The sequence below is a fragment of the Aspergillus pseudonomiae genome (assembly GCF_009193645.1).
Source record: "Aspergillus pseudonomiae strain CBS 119388 unplaced genomic scaffold BDV37scaffold_9, whole genome shotgun sequence".
In the NCBI taxonomy this organism is placed as follows: Eukaryota; Fungi; Ascomycota; class Eurotiomycetes; order Eurotiales; family Aspergillaceae; genus Aspergillus; species Aspergillus pseudonomiae.
The window spans coordinates 420042-436069 of record NW_022476001.1 but is presented as its reverse complement, the minus strand read 5'-3'; the positions used below and the strand labels follow the sequence as shown (position 1 = coordinate 436069).

At 49.9% G+C, this 16028-nt stretch overlaps 6 protein-coding genes across 6 annotated transcripts; 1 reads left to right on the top strand and 5 right to left on the bottom strand.

Annotated features, from left to right (window-relative positions):
- Positions 1–977: 977 nt before the first annotated feature.
- On the bottom strand, positions 978–1457 carry BDV37DRAFT_268992 (uncharacterized protein; the record flags this gene model as incomplete). The annotated part of the gene is made up of 2 exons (XM_032084274.1): positions 978–1239; positions 1354–1457. 2 exons carry the CDS (start codon positions 1455–1457, stop codon positions 978–980), a joined length of 366 nt encoding a protein of 121 aa, XP_031945180.1.
- A 613-nt stretch (positions 1458–2070) lies between these two features.
- On the top strand, positions 2071–4768 carry BDV37DRAFT_279645 (uncharacterized protein; the record flags this gene model as incomplete). Its single annotated transcript, XM_032086375.1, has 3 exons — positions 2071–3441; positions 3497–3997; positions 4043–4768. 3 exons carry the CDS (start codon positions 2071–2073, stop codon positions 4766–4768), a joined length of 2598 nt encoding a protein of 865 aa, XP_031945179.1.
- An 81-nt stretch (positions 4769–4849) lies between these two features.
- Positions 4850–6835, bottom strand: cpdS (putative serine carboxypeptidase (CpdS)). The gene is made up of 5 exons (XM_032080224.1): positions 6566–6835; positions 6356–6501; positions 5872–6292; positions 5091–5813; positions 4850–5029 (listed from the first exon to the last, which is right to left on the bottom strand). Exons 1-5 carry the CDS (start codon positions 6741–6743, stop codon positions 4932–4934), a joined length of 1566 nt encoding a protein of 521 aa, XP_031945178.1. The 5' UTR covers positions 6744–6835; the 3' UTR covers positions 4850–4931.
- Positions 6836–7641: 806 nt separating this feature from the next.
- On the bottom strand, positions 7642–9617 carry BDV37DRAFT_223655 (uncharacterized protein). Its single transcript, XM_032080223.1, has one exon. It carries the CDS (start codon positions 9514–9516, stop codon positions 7762–7764), a length of 1755 nt encoding a protein of 584 aa, XP_031945177.1. The 5' UTR covers positions 9517–9617; the 3' UTR covers positions 7642–7761.
- Positions 9618–9968: 351 nt separating this feature from the next.
- Positions 9969–12165, bottom strand: sC (sulfate adenylyltransferase; the record flags this gene model as incomplete). The annotated part of the gene is made up of 6 exons (XM_032084273.1): positions 9969–11094; positions 11156–11225; positions 11286–11431; positions 11518–11700; positions 11857–11884; positions 11997–12165. The coding sequence occupies 6 exons, from the start codon at positions 12163–12165 to the stop codon at positions 9969–9971; spliced, it is 1722 nt and encodes a 573-aa protein (XP_031945176.1).
- Positions 12166–13953: 1788 nt separating this feature from the next.
- BDV37DRAFT_223644 (DUF2855 family protein) lies at positions 13954–15718 on the bottom strand. Its single transcript, XM_032080222.1, has 3 exons — positions 15303–15718; positions 14447–15242; positions 13954–14395 (listed from the first exon to the last, which is right to left on the bottom strand). The coding sequence occupies exons 1-3, from the start codon at positions 15479–15481 to the stop codon at positions 14099–14101; spliced, it is 1272 nt and encodes a 423-aa protein (XP_031945175.1). The 5' UTR covers positions 15482–15718; the 3' UTR covers positions 13954–14098.
- Between the last annotated feature and the right edge of the window lie 310 nt (positions 15719–16028).

The following is a 16028-nucleotide window of genomic DNA, read 5'->3' as shown; positions in this document are numbered from 1 at the left end:
ATAGAGTTAGTCTTCGACAATTTGGTGTCTTCATGACTCTGTAAGATTCAGCAAGTCTTACCCTTCTCCTGAGATAGGGGAAAAATTTGGATTAAGGATGGTCCTGGATGGATAAATCTTGAGTGGGGTTTGAGGAAAGTAGGAGAAAATAGGGGAAGATAGATTAAATAATTTGCCTCCCATCATTGCTACTTGCTTAGGGTTTAGGTTACCAGGTTTGTACTCCCCTATGAATTCGCTACATAGTGAATATCAACATATACGCTAAAGGTGGGAATGGTCTCTAAGTGGTATCCTGTTAGGTATCCACATGACTTTGGTAATGCAATGTGAATCAATAAGTATCTGACTTGGTAGGCTACGTACGGGTCCTTGAGGATGACTCGTCCCGTTGTAATGCAGTGCTTACTTCAAACGCATGGATCGCATTGTTGGCCAATGCTATCAAACCTTCTTCTTAACCGATCTTTGTATTTCGTGTCCTCTTCGACCTTCTTTTGAATAAAATCCTCGGCTCCTACACACTAGTAAGGACTGACAGTTCGATTAAACACCCGTTGGGTGTAATGCTCCTCACAAAACCTGCATTGGATATGTTTGTTGAAGATATTAAGGAGCCCCTTTGGGCTGTGTGTAGTCTAAAAATACTAGAAACTTTTTTTAACCTAGCATTGTCTTATAATCTGAGCCTGGACAGTATTAGGGCCTTGAAGTCTTTTCTTCTGTTCTTTAAAGATATCTATGAATTCATTGATGATTTTCTCGAAGGTCTGTAGATATTCTCCATGCTCAATATCATCAATAGGTCAACCAAATAACCAGTATAGGGGTGTCTATAACTCGACAGGAAACAAATATACCCATTCTAGATCAATAAGGGATGTTACATGCCAGTGTTCATCAACGAATATGTTACTTGGGTGAAGATCAGTAAGTGTGAGTATGAATGGCCCGTCGCGATATTGACGTGACACAAACTAATAAAGAAGACTAAAAGATATTGGATTGAGTTCACAGACTGTCAGCCTATTAGGGAATGCGAACCCATAGAGAGACGGAATAGGGACAGTCAAGCAATTCTCACGAATCCAAATATAGGTAGCTACTTCGCACCGTAGCTTTTCATCCATGTTTCCAGGATTAAACGCCTCTCCGATTTTAAAAGGTAAGGGGATTCGAATTAAAACCACCTCCTCGGATAGCGGATCGATATAGACAGGAATACATACATTATAGCTGCTAAATAACTAGTGAGTTTCATCAGCTACCTGGCAATGTTTTGCACAAAGATGAAAGCAAACTATTTCTTCAATATCATTCTTATAAAAGAGAAGATACGACCAGAATTCCTACTTTTTTTGTGGATAATCTAACCGATGGAGAATATTGTCGTTATCCTCCAAGGCATCTTCCAAGGAAATGCTGTTTCCCCTAAAAAGAGGAAGACTCGCTGTCATTTTGGGAATACTTTGTTAGAGCAGGCAGAGATGCGCAATGCTGGACACTCGGGGCTTTCAATGCTCATAAGATGCAGGACACTTTGCATGAAGGTCACGTGATAGAAGATACTAAAATAGTAACCTGGCTGAAAATCACAGTTGTACTTTTGTAATGCTACACCAGGCTTCCTCTTTAGTTCGTTAATTCTACTCTGACATAGAAATGTCACCCTGTCAGGGTAGTGAGAGGTAGTTATAATCGGGTCAAACTAACTATCAAGACCGAATGGAAGGGGAAGGATACCTGAAAACTAAGATGAGTGACGTTGTCACGAAACGGAGATTGTTTAGCACAACTTGCGAATGTCCAGTAGGGCAGGAACCTTTGCTTCATGCGGTCTCGCTCGATTTGATAAAATCTCATCTGAGAATTGGTACATTTGGCCCAAAGTTGGTCACTATCGTTAACAATTGAGCTTCTACGGACGGACGATGTAGACTAAAGCTGATGTATGCCACGTCACATGGTCAAACAACCATACCCCAAAGAGACTAGACGATATGCCCGCCGTAAACAGGAAGCCCAACTTCTCTTCCAAGTTCCTTTGCATACCCTGCACTGACACCGACAATGCGTCTAATTCACACAGGGCGTTTACAGCTCGAGGAATTCACAGATGAAATCCCGCCTTACGCGGTCCTCTCGCACCGATGGGGCAAGAAAGAAGTTACGTTCCAAGACATACTCCTCGGCCGGAACCATGATACGGAGGGCTACAGAAAAGTGGAGAACATGTGTAAAGTAGCCAACCAGGATGGCTTCGAGTATGCCTGGATTGACACATGTTGTATCAATAAAGAAAGTAGCGCTGAGCTGTCCGAAGCGATTAACTCAATGTTCAGATGGTACGAGTCGGCAGGACAGTGTTATGCTTACTTACGCGATGTTTCCTCGAACAATGATCAATCTGATTTATCGTCCAAAGTTAGGAAGAGTGAATACTTCAAACGAGGTTGGACCCTTCAAGAACTCATTGCTCCGTCGGATGTGCGTTTTCTTGCAGATGACTGGAGTGAGATAGGATCAAGAGACTCCTGGAGCACCTTGATACATGAGATCACCAAAATAGACGAGTCGATTTTGAAAGGTTCAGCACAGTTGTCCGATTTTAGCATTGCCAGGCGAATGTCATGGGCTTCAGGAAGAAAGACGACACGTGTGGAGGACATAGCCTACTGTCTCATGGGGATATTTCACGTGAACATGCCGTTGCTCTATGGAGAGGGCGAGAAGGCTTTCATAAGACTACAGGAAGAGATTATGAAAGAGTCAGCCGATCAGTCACTTTTCGCATGGGAAATACGCGAAGCATCAGACCGACCTGAAACTGGTTTGCTTGCACGATCGCCCGCTGATTTCAAGCATTCCGGAGATATCGTGCCCTTTTATTTTTCAAAGAAGGATTCTGCTCCGTTCTCGGTGACCAACCGGGGTATAAGACTGCATTTACCCCTGTACCAGAACCTACTGGTAAAGGACATACTTGTCCTCGAGTGTCAGGACACCTCAGAAAAGTATAGAGCTCTTGTGGGGATATATCTGCTTCCGAGCCCTGGCGGACAGTTCCAGTATATGAGACATAACTCTCGAATCAACAGGGAAATTCCGCTGTCGAAAATGCGTCATGCCAAGGCTCAAACGATCTATGTGATGAAGACATCCATTGGCGAGGGAGGGGGCTCCCTGCTGCATGAGCATAGACCTTATCACTACGCAGGATCTCGTCTCCGCAAAGAGTTATCACAATCAGGAGAGCCACCTAAAAAGCTAATTCTATGTTTCGACGGAGGGAGCCAGAAGCGTCAAGCGAATCATCAATCCAACATTGAGAAAATCCATAACATGCTTTATGGCACGAACGGTTCCCAGCTTTGTTACTACCAACGAGCCAATTCTAGCCGTGCTGGTGGTTTCAAGGCATGTATAGGTGATGGATACAATGTAAGCTATTTTGTGGAACTAGAAGATACCGAAACACTAATACTACTTCTAACAGTGGCTCGTAGATTACTATAATGTCGGGGATGAGATATTTCTCTTTGGCTTCTCCAATGGGGCTTACATAGCTCAAGCACTCGCAAAAATGGTCGATTATATTGGAATATTGCCTCAAGGTAACGAGAGCTTTCAGGCTGCCTGGGACATCTTCCAACGGTGGAATACCTATACGCTGAGGGCCGATGCTGATAAGATGTGGGAGGAAAGAGAGAGTTACTTTAAAATGAAAGACTTCCGGGAAAAGCTCTGCAAGCCCGTTAACAGCATCCGATTTCTTGGTTTATTCGATACGGTCGTCGTCAAATCCAAACATCTCGACGGAGAAGGGGAGCGAATCTCGACAGCTACGGAGATTTCGAAATCAGCCAGTACTATTTGTCATGCAGTTTCAATAGATGAATATCACGCTGCACTACGTCCAGTTCTACTGAAAGAGGAGCTCAGCGATGGACTACGTATGAAAGGAGTCAAGCAAGTCTGGTTCCCGGGTAGTCATGCTGTAAGTATTTTGTTTGCTCGTGAAATCTTTTGCTAATTTCAACAGGATATCGGGGGGCTTGTACCGCTAGACCCCGGTGAGGCTTGGAGCCTCGGCCATATCCCGCTGGTCTGGATGGTCCGCGAGGCCTCCAAGGCCGGCCTGTCTTTCAGGCTCACGACGCAGTTTGGATGCGATGAGCATACGCAGGTCAGCCCATTAGATCTGACCAAGATAATGGACAGTGGTAGTATAAGCGACCAGTACAATGCATTCACAGCTAGTCCAGAGACCATATTCTCTAGCGATCAGTTGAAGGCCTCTTTACATCTTGCATCCATACAAGGCCACCTGCACAGCACCGGGAACCACACACACAAAACGAATCGAATGATCACCCGCGCTTTTCTTACCCCTACCGTATGCCGAAAATTAACTCTCACAAAGCCTCGGAATCTTCCGCTCTACGCTAAGGTGCATGTGTCCGCTATTCGCAGAATGGGCATGGAGTCAGCCCATTACCGTCCAGCCAATGCGATCATAAGCCGCGACCCAGGAAGAAATACGACCTTGCATGCAGCGTATAAAAGAAATTATCTGATAGCATTCATTGGTCTTAACGATACGATCGGACAGTGCTACATCGTTGTAAACAAGGCCGAAGCTCAGTCAATTGCGCCTGCCGGGCTCTTCTCTGAAACCCCCGAATATGCGACGATGCAGCTTCCCATGTTCGTCGGGTTTAAGAACCTACTTTATTCGAAGATCCGAAGAAGGGCACGCCTGGCTTAGTACACAGTTCGTTATGATTTTTCCGCAACGGGCGTGAAGAACACTGATTCTGAAGGAAGATAATGTCGGAGCTGCATTTATTCTCCGTCTAAGCGTACTATTAAAATACGTCCTATATACCTCAAGTCTTGTATATACAGATTGAAGTGGTCTATTTATACATCTAGGCAGTGTACCCTCCCCGCTGCTGCAGGTTCTCAATGCGACCAAGCAAGAACTCCAGCTGGCGATATGCCGCACCGGGAACATACTGGGGAATTTCTAGCCTCATTGTCAGCACCACAATTCAGTCATCAACAGCTACTATTGAGTTTCAACTTACCATGACCAGCCAAGTAAACACTGGAGAAAGTCAACCCACGCTCGGTATGAGCTGTGCCTAGAAGTCCCGCACCAGCGATCTGTGTGAATGGCTCCGGGGCATTGCCATTGGCGAGCTCGGCCAGACCATAATGATAGGGGACATAAAGTGGTTCGACAGGAGGCTTCTGGAACCCTTGGGCACCGTTCCAAGTCATGTTCTGGATGGTCACTAATGATCCATTCAGGAAAAGTAGGTAATCAAGCCATCCGTGGCCAATAATTGTGTTGTTCGTCCGCTCAATCACGCTAGGGAGGGGACCCAGGGCACTGGGGGGAGATTGATCACCGTTCTTGAAGATGGTCGTTTCTCCGCAGACAGAGTAATCCGTGCGAGGGACGTGAAGGGCCTTCTGGACATCAGTGCGGTTGAAGTAGTTGTTGGGTGGGCCTGCGAGAGAAGGGAAGCCCATCTCGCTCCAGAGATAAGGACAGTAGTCTGTCAAGTGGTAGATGTTGAAGCAAGGGTTGACATCGTAAACAGCCGCAATAATATCGTCCCAGATAGCGCACTCCGAGTTGATCTCCTGAAGGACAGGGAAGTCCTTCGGTGGTGGGTAAGTCAACGCCTCATCAAGGAACTTGTTGAAGCCACACTTGTCCGCACGGGAGTTGACATCGGCCATAAATGTGTCGTTCAAAGCGAAGACACTTGTGTAATGGTTCAGATGCCTGACGGCCGGGGCTGTAGTATTGTCAGAATAGGCATCAGCGCGAGTGTCAAAGCACCATGCAAAACATACCATAAATCATCACAGAGTCATCGTTAATCGAAGGGTCGTTGATCTGAATACCCTTCACATTGAAATACTTCTCATCTTCTTCGTCCAACATTGCCGAAGCGATATACGGGATGTATTGTCCGGCATAACTCTCACCGGTCAGATACACCTTGTGGCCGTGCAGGCCGAATGTGTCGACGAAGTGCTTGAACCAGCTCTTGAACTGGGCGGCAACGCCCTCCTCGTCATCCACGGTAGACGGGCCAGGAGATAAGCCCGTTCCAGCCGGCTGGTCAATATAGACCACATTTGTCAGGTTAGTCCACGAGTATGGGTTTCGAGCAGGTTTGTAAGTGCCCGGAAGCCAGAGGAAGGGACCATGTTCCTGCAACAATCCATCGAGGGAACTGCATCCTGGTCCACCATTCAGCCAGATTGTGATCTAGAGATGTGTTAGATTTCAGAAGACTACAGCTACCCTGTTATATTGGCGGTCAATGCATACCTCATCCTGTGCCTTCGGGTTCTGAGAAGGGAAGAACCAGAAGAAGAGGCTGGAGTTCCCAGCGGGCGAGTTGGGTAAGAGACCTGCGTAAGATTCCCCAACGTCAAAGTCCACTTCTGGGATGCCAGTGCCGTTGACAAGGAATCCTACCCGGGACATGAATACATCAGCATTATTACCTCAACTATTTCGGGATTGTCAAATACTAACTCTCGGTCTTGTTAGTCAAGTACTTGTAATCCTCATTCCCAGCCACCGGGAGTGCACGAGGCAAGACCGCCTTGTGCTGGTGAGCTCGGTGAACGGCCTTAGCTTTGCGATGAGGATTCTCCAAGCCGACGGCAGAGCCGACCAGCAAAAGAGAAGCAATAACTGTTACCGCACGCATCGTGAGTAAGTTTTGCCAAGTTGGACAAGGAACCCGTGAGCGAAACTCAGAGTCGATCGACAGGGGGGGGGGTCGCCTCGTGCTCTTTTTAAACGGCGAGAAAACAGGCAGAAACAAATAGTACGATGCACATCACCAGGGGTGGAGAAGCTTGTCCCCGACAGACAAGCATTGGGAAGCTTTCATGGGTTCAGGGTCGGTGGGAATCCTTTCCTTGATCAGGAAGGTAACTGTGGATAGCTCACATATGCAGCGGCATCCCCCGACGGATATCCGACTGCAGACCCAATCCCAACGCTCATTTTATCTCGCCGGCTACTCCGGATAGTACCTCCATCTCTCTCATTGGGGGCTGGGTTGCATGTGGAGCTCCATCGGGATGCAACATTTCATACCTGAAGCCAATAATGCGACGATACGGCTCATGCAACGATTAGATCACGACATCCATCCCAGTGTTTAGACCCACATCTGCAGTGGCCGAACATCGCCATTTAGTTGGACTTGTCCCCTCACGGTTCAATGCAGGTTAGTTTCTCCTCATTTCCTCTTACGCGAGGGCGAAAGAGGATACAATAAGAAAGTTGTTGGGTAATGGGAAATGATTGATGCCCTATCCCTTCGGAGAACAATCCCCGTACGGAGCTCTCCGTACTTAAATCGCTACAACGACGTCTCCAAATTAACTGAGCACGCAATGCCATAGTGATACTCTTACTAGGTATCAAAAACCAAGGCCCTGACGATATGATGCAGTTAGTCAGGTACCCAGTGATCATACCACACTGTCTGCAGTGTGGCTACAGCTCTACATTCCCTCCACCGAGGTATTATCCGAAGGCGCAAAAAAACGAAAAACCTATTATGGATAACATTCAACGTCGTATAACTTATGCAAATATGTTCAGTAAATATACAGGCATTTTATGAACCGACAAGACCAAAAGATGCTAATCTCGCCCCAAACTCCTGGTATAATCGTCCCTTCGAAGACAAGAATTTCTCACTCAAAATAACATCATACAAACAATGAGCTATTGGGCGCAATCCCCTCTAGCCCAGACTCCCCGTCAATCATCGGCCAAAGTCGCCGAATTCGGTCGTCAAGGATCAGATTCTCGGCTTCCCATCTCTTCCGTTCCACGGATTTAGCTTCGACCTGCTTCTGGCCGCCGAACCAGGAGCGTCCGACATTCTGAATGCTTTCCTGCTCTTCTTTCTCAGCCTTGGCGACAAGTCGGGAGACCATCGTCTTCCAGTTCTCCAAGCCTACGCGGAGGCACTCCGCGCAGCGGTGTCGGGGAATACGGTCGGATTCGCCGAGCTCGAGCATGGTGGCCTCGGCTGTGTCAACTGCGTCGCGGGTCCAGGCGAGGCCCTTTTCTTTTGAGGATGAGGCGTAGATGATCTCGCCAATGTAAGTCATGAGCCCAGCCTCGTCGCAGGCAGAGGTAGCAGTTCGAAGTGGCGGTTCATTTCCAGATGGGAGAGGTGCGGGATATTCAACGGGGACGAGCATGATCTTAATTGAGTCGAAAAGGTAACGGAACGGGTCCTTAGACTTGTGTAGAGATGGGAGTTTGGGGATAATCGTGCCAGGAGGTGGCGGCGGTAGAGAACGACGGGCTTTCAGAACGGAGGTAAAGATGGAGAGAGCGGTGGGAAGGTTGTTATGTCGGGCATGGTAAACCGCAAGCGCGGTCGAGACACGCAGTATATTTTCCGACGGCAAGGACTTGCCATCATTCTTAAGAACCCCCGTTTTCACATCCACCACCTTCCCGGCGTCCACCGGTGACCCAGAGGCCGCAATGTCCATAGCCCAATTGTACATGTCGCTCGCAGTATCCTGCAACCCCTTATAGTCCAGCCAATCCGCGTAAGCGAGGGCAGCATCCAGCTTCTGCCGAGTATCAAACCCACGCGTAGTCAGGATCTTCATGTAGAAGACCTCGGGGCTCGGAGAAGCCTGCTCGCAATCCTCCTCCCGCGGCACCTTCTTCTGACCCGCAGGCATAGGCTTCGGACGCGGGTTCGAGGGACCGACCACATATTCCGCCGGCGCAGAGATACGCTGCTTCCGGTCCGTCAACCAGCCCTCCAGATTCTCCGCCGCTTTCGCCGCCCCCATCAGCGCCTGGAAGTACCCTCTCCGCCAGGGTTCACTCTTGCTCGACACATCAAACCCAGTCTTCCCCACACCCTCCACCAAAAACCCGCCATCCCCTTGCTCAACAATACCCTTCCCTTCACCCGCAGGATCCTCCAACCGCTCCAGCAGTTCCTTCAGATACCCCGCCACCATGGGCCAATTGGTCATCAGCTTCCCGATATCCTCCGGATGCTGCAGCGCCTGCGCAGAGCGCAAGCACCACCGACTCTTCCACGACCACTCCTGCGGCGTCGGCCATTGATGCTCGATTTCCTCCTGATAAACACCCAGCTTGATCACCTGGAACAGCACCAGGATAGCATAGAACGACAGGCCGATGCGGAGGCCGCGGGAAAGACGACGTTTATAATGCTCGCGACTCTCCGTCGAGATCAGGCGTGCGAAATGCTGGCGGAGATGAATCGACAATGGCGGCACAGGGCGGCTGCTTGCCAGTGGAGAGAGGAAGGGGAGCTGTGGCCTGACGTATGGGGGGGATACGAGCTCGAGTCGGGACTTTGCCGTGAATGCGCGAGAGGGGTGGCGAAGACTGTGAGTGCATGGTATCCGGGTTGGCCGGATGGCCCCCGGTATCCGACTTGTGAGGCGAGGGGGGAGCATCTCTGATGCTTTGGGGTTGTGGTTGTTGGATCTCGTGGACGGTCAATTCCGCTTTTCTGTGGTTGGAGCATCTTGGTAGGTCTGTTTGCATGGTTTGCAATAAATTTTATTTTACCCGCGGATTTAATAGGTTTAGTTCCGTTCGTAGATGTTAAAGTAGCAACAAATTATTCTGAAAATGTTTACTTGGTGAGAATATACTTATGAATTACTCTGGTGTAAGTATATGGAGTTGGTGTTTACCCCTATGCTGTCAATATGTGCGCCCCGATTGCTATCATGCTAGCGACAAGTTCACTCCCATCATGGGCAATTACTCAAAACTTCAAGTATCAGTGGGATCAAAGGTAATCCATTAAAGCAAAAACGTTCTATGATATCTTCCAACACTTAGTTCAAATCACTTTAACATTCATTACAAGAAAAAAAGCCCATTCCAGAACACCTTCGCTCTAAGCACGGTCAAAGAAACCCTCAGTCTCAAGCAGAAGGATGATCTCGTGGACAATGCTGCGAACAGTCTGCTTGGAGACATCAACAGTGAGGTGAGCGTTCTGAGGAGCCTCATAAGGATCATCAACACCAGTGAAGCCCTTGATCTCGCCGGCGCGGGCCTTGGCGTAGATACCGCGCTTGTCGGTCTTCTCACAGTACTCCAGAGGGGTGTTGACGTGGACCAGGAAGAAGGAACCGTGCTGGGAAACGGCCTCACGAGCGGCCTTCCGGGAGTGCTCGTAGGGGGCAATGGGAGCGGCGATAACAGCAGCACCGGCCTTGGTCAGCTCGCTGGCAACGAAGGCGATACGCTGAATGTTGGTGTGGCGGTCCTCGCGGCTGAAGCCAAGCTCAGAAGAGAGCTCGTGGCGGACAGTGTCACCCAGGAGGAGAGAGACAGCGCGACCACCCTGCTGGTTCAAGGTGACCTGCAGAGCACGAGCGATGGCGTCCTTGCCGGAGTTCTGGTAACCGGTAAGGAAGACGGTGAAACCCTGGGTGTTACGCGGGGGGCTGGATTCACGCAGGATCTTAACAACTTCGGGGTAAGAGAACCACTCGGGGATGTGGGCACCCGTGCGGAGGCGGTTGCGCAGCTCGGTACCGGAGATATCCAGAGTCTTCACACCGGCAGGAACCTCATCCTTAGGCTTGTACTCATCGGTGTCCGGCAGGTAGGTGACCTGCTGGAACTCGACGACCTCGATACCCAGCTCGTCCTTGTACTTCTCGACAGCGTGCTGAGCGTCGTAGGGGCCGTAGAACTCTTCGCCCTTGGAGTTCTTACCGGGACCGGCGTGGTCACGACCAACGATGAAGTGGGTGGCACCGTGGTTCTTACGGATGATGGCGTGCCAGATGGCCTCACGGGGACCACCCATACGCATGGCGAGGCCGAGCAGACCAAGGACGGCCATTCCGTTGGGGTAGCGGGGGAGGAGGGCCTGGTAAGCACGGACACGGGTGAAGTGGTCAATGTCACCGGGCTTGGTGAGACCGACAACGGGGTGGATCAGGACGTTAGCCTGGCGAGCACGAGCCGCACGAACGGTCAGCTCACGGTGAGCTCTGTGCATGGGGTTTCTGCAGTGGGCTGTTAGCACAAGATCGCCCAGGGATCATCATTCAGGCTCGACGAAAGTACCTGGTCTGGAAAGCGACAACTCGGGACCAGCCGAGCTTGTCGAAGTGGATGCGCAGCTCTGCGGGGGTGTCTACAACGTGTCAGCAGTCAATATCAGGGTGTCGATTCGTACACCAGTGACAAAACGTACAGCGCAGAGCAACATAGTCGTAGTGGTTCAGCTTGTTGACAGCCTCGACCTTTCCACCGATGTAGAATTCCTCAATCTTGGTGTTGAGGTACTTGATGGCAGGGTGCTCAGGATCACCGCCAAAGACCAGCTTGGCTTCCTTCTCCCTAAACCAGTGCAATTCAATCGTCAGTCACCTGCGTTACCTGACCGCATGCGAAACCGCGCTCCACGGCAAAGGGGAAGCACTCACTTGTCAGCACGGTAGATGTCGTCGATGGTCAGGATGGCCAGGTTGCGGTCATCACGGAAGTCGCGGAGAGTGACACGAGAGCCAGCCTGCAGCTTGAGCTCGCTGATGACCTGTTGGGAGGCATCGAGGGTAATGGGCATGGAGAAAAGGTTGCCATCGGCAAGACGGCAGTCCTCACAGACACTAACCAGGCGCAGAATGTTAGTGGATTGTTCTGGCAGCTTGGGACTTCAATTGTAATCATATTAATTTTTTCCAAGACCTCTGCCAAGGCTCATTTTTTGAGAACTTTGGACTACAATTGGTTTTCTTGGTGCGAATGGGGAAAGCGCAGCATACCCGTCAAAATCCTTCTGGTTCATGAAGCCTGCGGAGAGATATCGGAGTCAGCCACCGAGTCAACTTTCAGGCTCCGCCAACTGCCAAGCGGTGTCGCAATACAGCCAAGAAAAAGCGCCATGTTGCGATTGAGAACATACCCTCAAGAGGACTGAAGCCACCGTTCATGATCAGTTCAAGATCGCACAGCTGGCGCTCGGAGAGAACAATGGCGGGCAGGGTCTCCGCTTCCGCGGCCAACTGGTCGTGGCGGGGAGCATCGCGGGCAAGAAGGTCCTTCAGGACACCACCGTGAGGAGTGTTGGCCATGTTGTATGTGTAAATGAACTGACCAATGCAATGTAGAAAAGAAGGTGGAAGAGAAAGAGAAACACAAGAAAGAGGGGGGGTATGAAGAGATTAAAAGGAAAAGGGTGGATGTGAGAAGAGTAGTAAAGTAGAGGGGGGGCGAAGGACGTGCGGAAATAGTGGGGGGGGGAGAAATAAATGTAGAAGGAAAAAGAAATTGATTTAAAAGACCTTGAGAAAAAGAAAAAGAAAATACTAAAAAAAAGTTCAACCCAAGGAACCTCTCAATTAGGCGATTGAATGGAGAGCTCCAAGGAGAAAGGCAAAGGTTCTCGAATCCCGAGCGAATTGCCTTGTTCCAGCCAAAGATGCTAATGAAGATCGGAGTTGAAGTCGTCAGGCTGTGGAGCTCCCAAACTCTTGGACGTCCTTGGACGACGTATGCATCATCACCAGGTGAATTGGATTTGATACACAGTATGATTTGGTTTTGGTTTTCGTTGAGTCCTTTTTCTGTCTATTGCATTCTCAATTAAATTAAACCTCTGTTTTAGAATCTTCTTCAATCCCTCCCCTGTTCCTTGGTTCCTTCATGTCGTCTATCAATACTTACTCTATACTAGTCACGAATCGTCCCGACAAACATGCAACAACTCTTAAACCCATTCAATCCCTTTCTTTTCTTTTTCCACTGAATATTTTCTAAACAGTTTAATCCCAGATCGAAATAAATTATCCCACCATTCATGACCATCACCGAGCCCTTCCAGAACCCCGTCGCTGAACTGGAGACCAAACCACCATCTCCAGGATCATCAAACCGAGACGAGTCATGATTTTCAGGGGGAATGAATGAATTATTCACGAATACTCTCTGCGGATAATTCCGATTACTCGAAATGAGGATACGTCAGTACGGTTACATTTGGGGGTGATATTACTGTTCTCTTTTTTTTTATCTATCTGTCTCTGTACATTGAAGTCAAAGCACCTGCGAGATCGGATCGACAAGGCGCTTTCTCTCCAAATGCCGGTCAGGTGAAACAAGTCTGATATCACATTGAAACGGCCTTTCGGCAGCTGGCAGCCGGATCACGTGGCGGGGCATGCCCATCATCACGACATCCTCCACACGGCTTGCGTGATTACGCCTCTTGGCAGGGCTGGTCAGGTGATCTGCACGGCCCTAAACTGCCACCGGATTCCGCTCCGAGGCCGACAGGCTGACGTGTGAAGACCGTTTCACCATCCTCGTCGTCGCACTGGTCAACGGTTATCATCCCCTTTTTATATCCGGAAACGGTGATGCGGAGTGGACACGTAAACTACAACTACTACTTATAATATCTCCTGGAGGGCTCGGGTATTAGTAGTTCTAGGACTAGACTAATCTAGATGACGATCGCCCGGCATATCCCCGCATATCCGTCGCATTAATGAAGGGAGACGTCAGCCATGTTGTTTCATGCACCGTAGGCGAGGACGGTCGTTATCAATGAAGTACCCCTGCCAAGAAGCCCATGGAGCCCTACCCGCGATGTCTGTCCCGCATAGATGCTTTCCGTTCGGAAGGTGGAACTTCTGGCACGCAGGATTCATGCGTTCGTGTTCCCCTAGGAGTCGCAGCTCGCGCGACGTTGATACAAGATTCGCCCTGTGAAACATGTCATCTGTGTTGATACTGGGCAAGATATATGGGAGGACAATATATGGAGTACACAAGGCGAATTGATAGGAGCTGACAGCGTTTCCTCCTATGCTCCGCAATTCCTATTACGTACAGAGTGACTAAGTGGAGAACTATGACATTGAGCTCTACCGTTTTAAACAATATGTTTGCAAACAGGGGTCTCGTACTCCATAATAGACATTTCTACGGAGTATGCTGTTGCAACCCCTCTACGGAGAGTCCGACCTCACGAAGTCGCTGCTAGCCCAAACAACCGCATTCCCCTTAGACCATATACACCAGCGCCTCCTCTGGACGGACATCCCCCTTCGTCAGCCGCTCCCATCCGCCGTATATCCCCTCGGTGCCTGCAACCCCCTTACCCCAGACCAGACGCAAGTCAGAGACCGTGGACGCGCGATCATCAAGCCATTGCTTCCACCGCTGATTCATTCTATCGAAAAACGCATCGGGGCCGTCAAGTTCAATCGCCGTATCCCGGGTAGTAGACGCATTGGATTGAATCTTGCCCAGCGCTTGGATAGATGCATAGGCTTCGCGCAGCTCATCCGCTGTGTACACCTACATGGCTATCAGTCAACAGTCGCAACACGGTCTTGACGTATATCATACCTTCTGCTGGCCTCCAACTTGGATAATCACAACCTTGCAGTTCTGAAGCGCCTCATGGGTCTGCACCAGTTCGCGAAGTCGCAGAAGCACATTATCCCGAGCCCCATAATCAATAATCACCAATTTCGACGGCTTCAGGCCAACCAACCAGGGCACCGCCTGATCTACATCAGAATAAGCCAGAGCCTTCACCGGCCCAGCGACCAACTGACGTTTCGCAATCTGCCGCTCAGCAGCGCGCTCCAGAGCCTCAGGCGAAGAAGTAATCTGCAAGACACCCAACGGCCCGGACCCAGCGGGCCGACACAAAAGGTTATACGTAAAGGAGCGCGCCGTCTTGGTCGACGCAGCCAAATTAACAACAACCGCAGACGACAAGTCCGCATCCTCAGTAGTCCAGGGCAGCCCAGCCGCACCACCGTAGGGATGGACAGGCGTTCCTGTAGGCGAAAAGACATACTCACTGAGCAGATACCCGGCGCCCCAGATCATGGAGGCAGCCCAGGCCATGTTATCCCGATCATCTTCCTGCACGACCTCGTAGCGGTTGTAGTAGGTCATGAGACGTTGCCGGTGCTCGCTAACCTCAATCCAATGCCCGCGCGGCTCGCCCGGGATCAGCGTAAGATCCGTCGGGAGTCCTGACGTCGGCCAGAACCCCCAGAGTGTCGATCCAGGTGCGATATCAGTCGTGCTCTCGAGCACGGTGCCATACCCCCATGCCGGGACGATCCCCCACGCCGATTGGTCGTTGTATGGAGCCGGTGCTGCACTTGGGACGGGGTAGGTATCCCACCTAAGTTGGCGATTAAGCCCCATTAGCATAGCCCTTGATAAATCATATGTCATAACATACCAATGAAGTTTCTCCCCGCCACGTGCATAGGAAAGGCTATTGGAGCTCAAACTGAGTAAAAGCGGCCGCACGCGAACCGACGAAGGTGGCAGTTGCCTTAAGGGATTCTCAATAGTGACAACAGCATGTTGGCTGTTATCTTTTTTGGAAATCACATGGATAGTCTCGATATCGGACATGTTGAATGAATTATTTATCAACAATCTAGTTGTGCAGTAGTATACTTTTCCTCCGTTTTTGTACTCGTTTCCGTCCGAGCGGCAGATATAGACTGGGCTTGTCCACAGTCGTTTCCGCCCCAACTTCTTAGCGGCTTACATCCGATGCCCAGTCTCTTTATCTCGTATGTCAGATTATAGTTAACCAGCCCATGCGTGACTCATGATATGTAATCATTTCGTATCATTAATCAAATAAAGAGCTATGACGGATGACTGAAGCGCATGGTACACGAAGCCCCCAATCAGAACCTTATTTGGGGGAAGTTTAATACTAGCTTCAAGTGGATGGTGGCGGTGGATGCCTGATGTTGGGGGTTGTTGCCTGCAGTGTCATAGAAAATTTTTTTTTGGATCTGCAGAGGAACTGGATGGTGTGGTGCGAAGAAATGTTCAGACCTGTCGTGGATCCGAACATGTATGTATGAGGAGGCATTGGCCTATCTTAGATTTGAAGCTAGTCAGCTGTACCGGACAACAAGTGGGGTGCGTTTGGTATATGTACTAT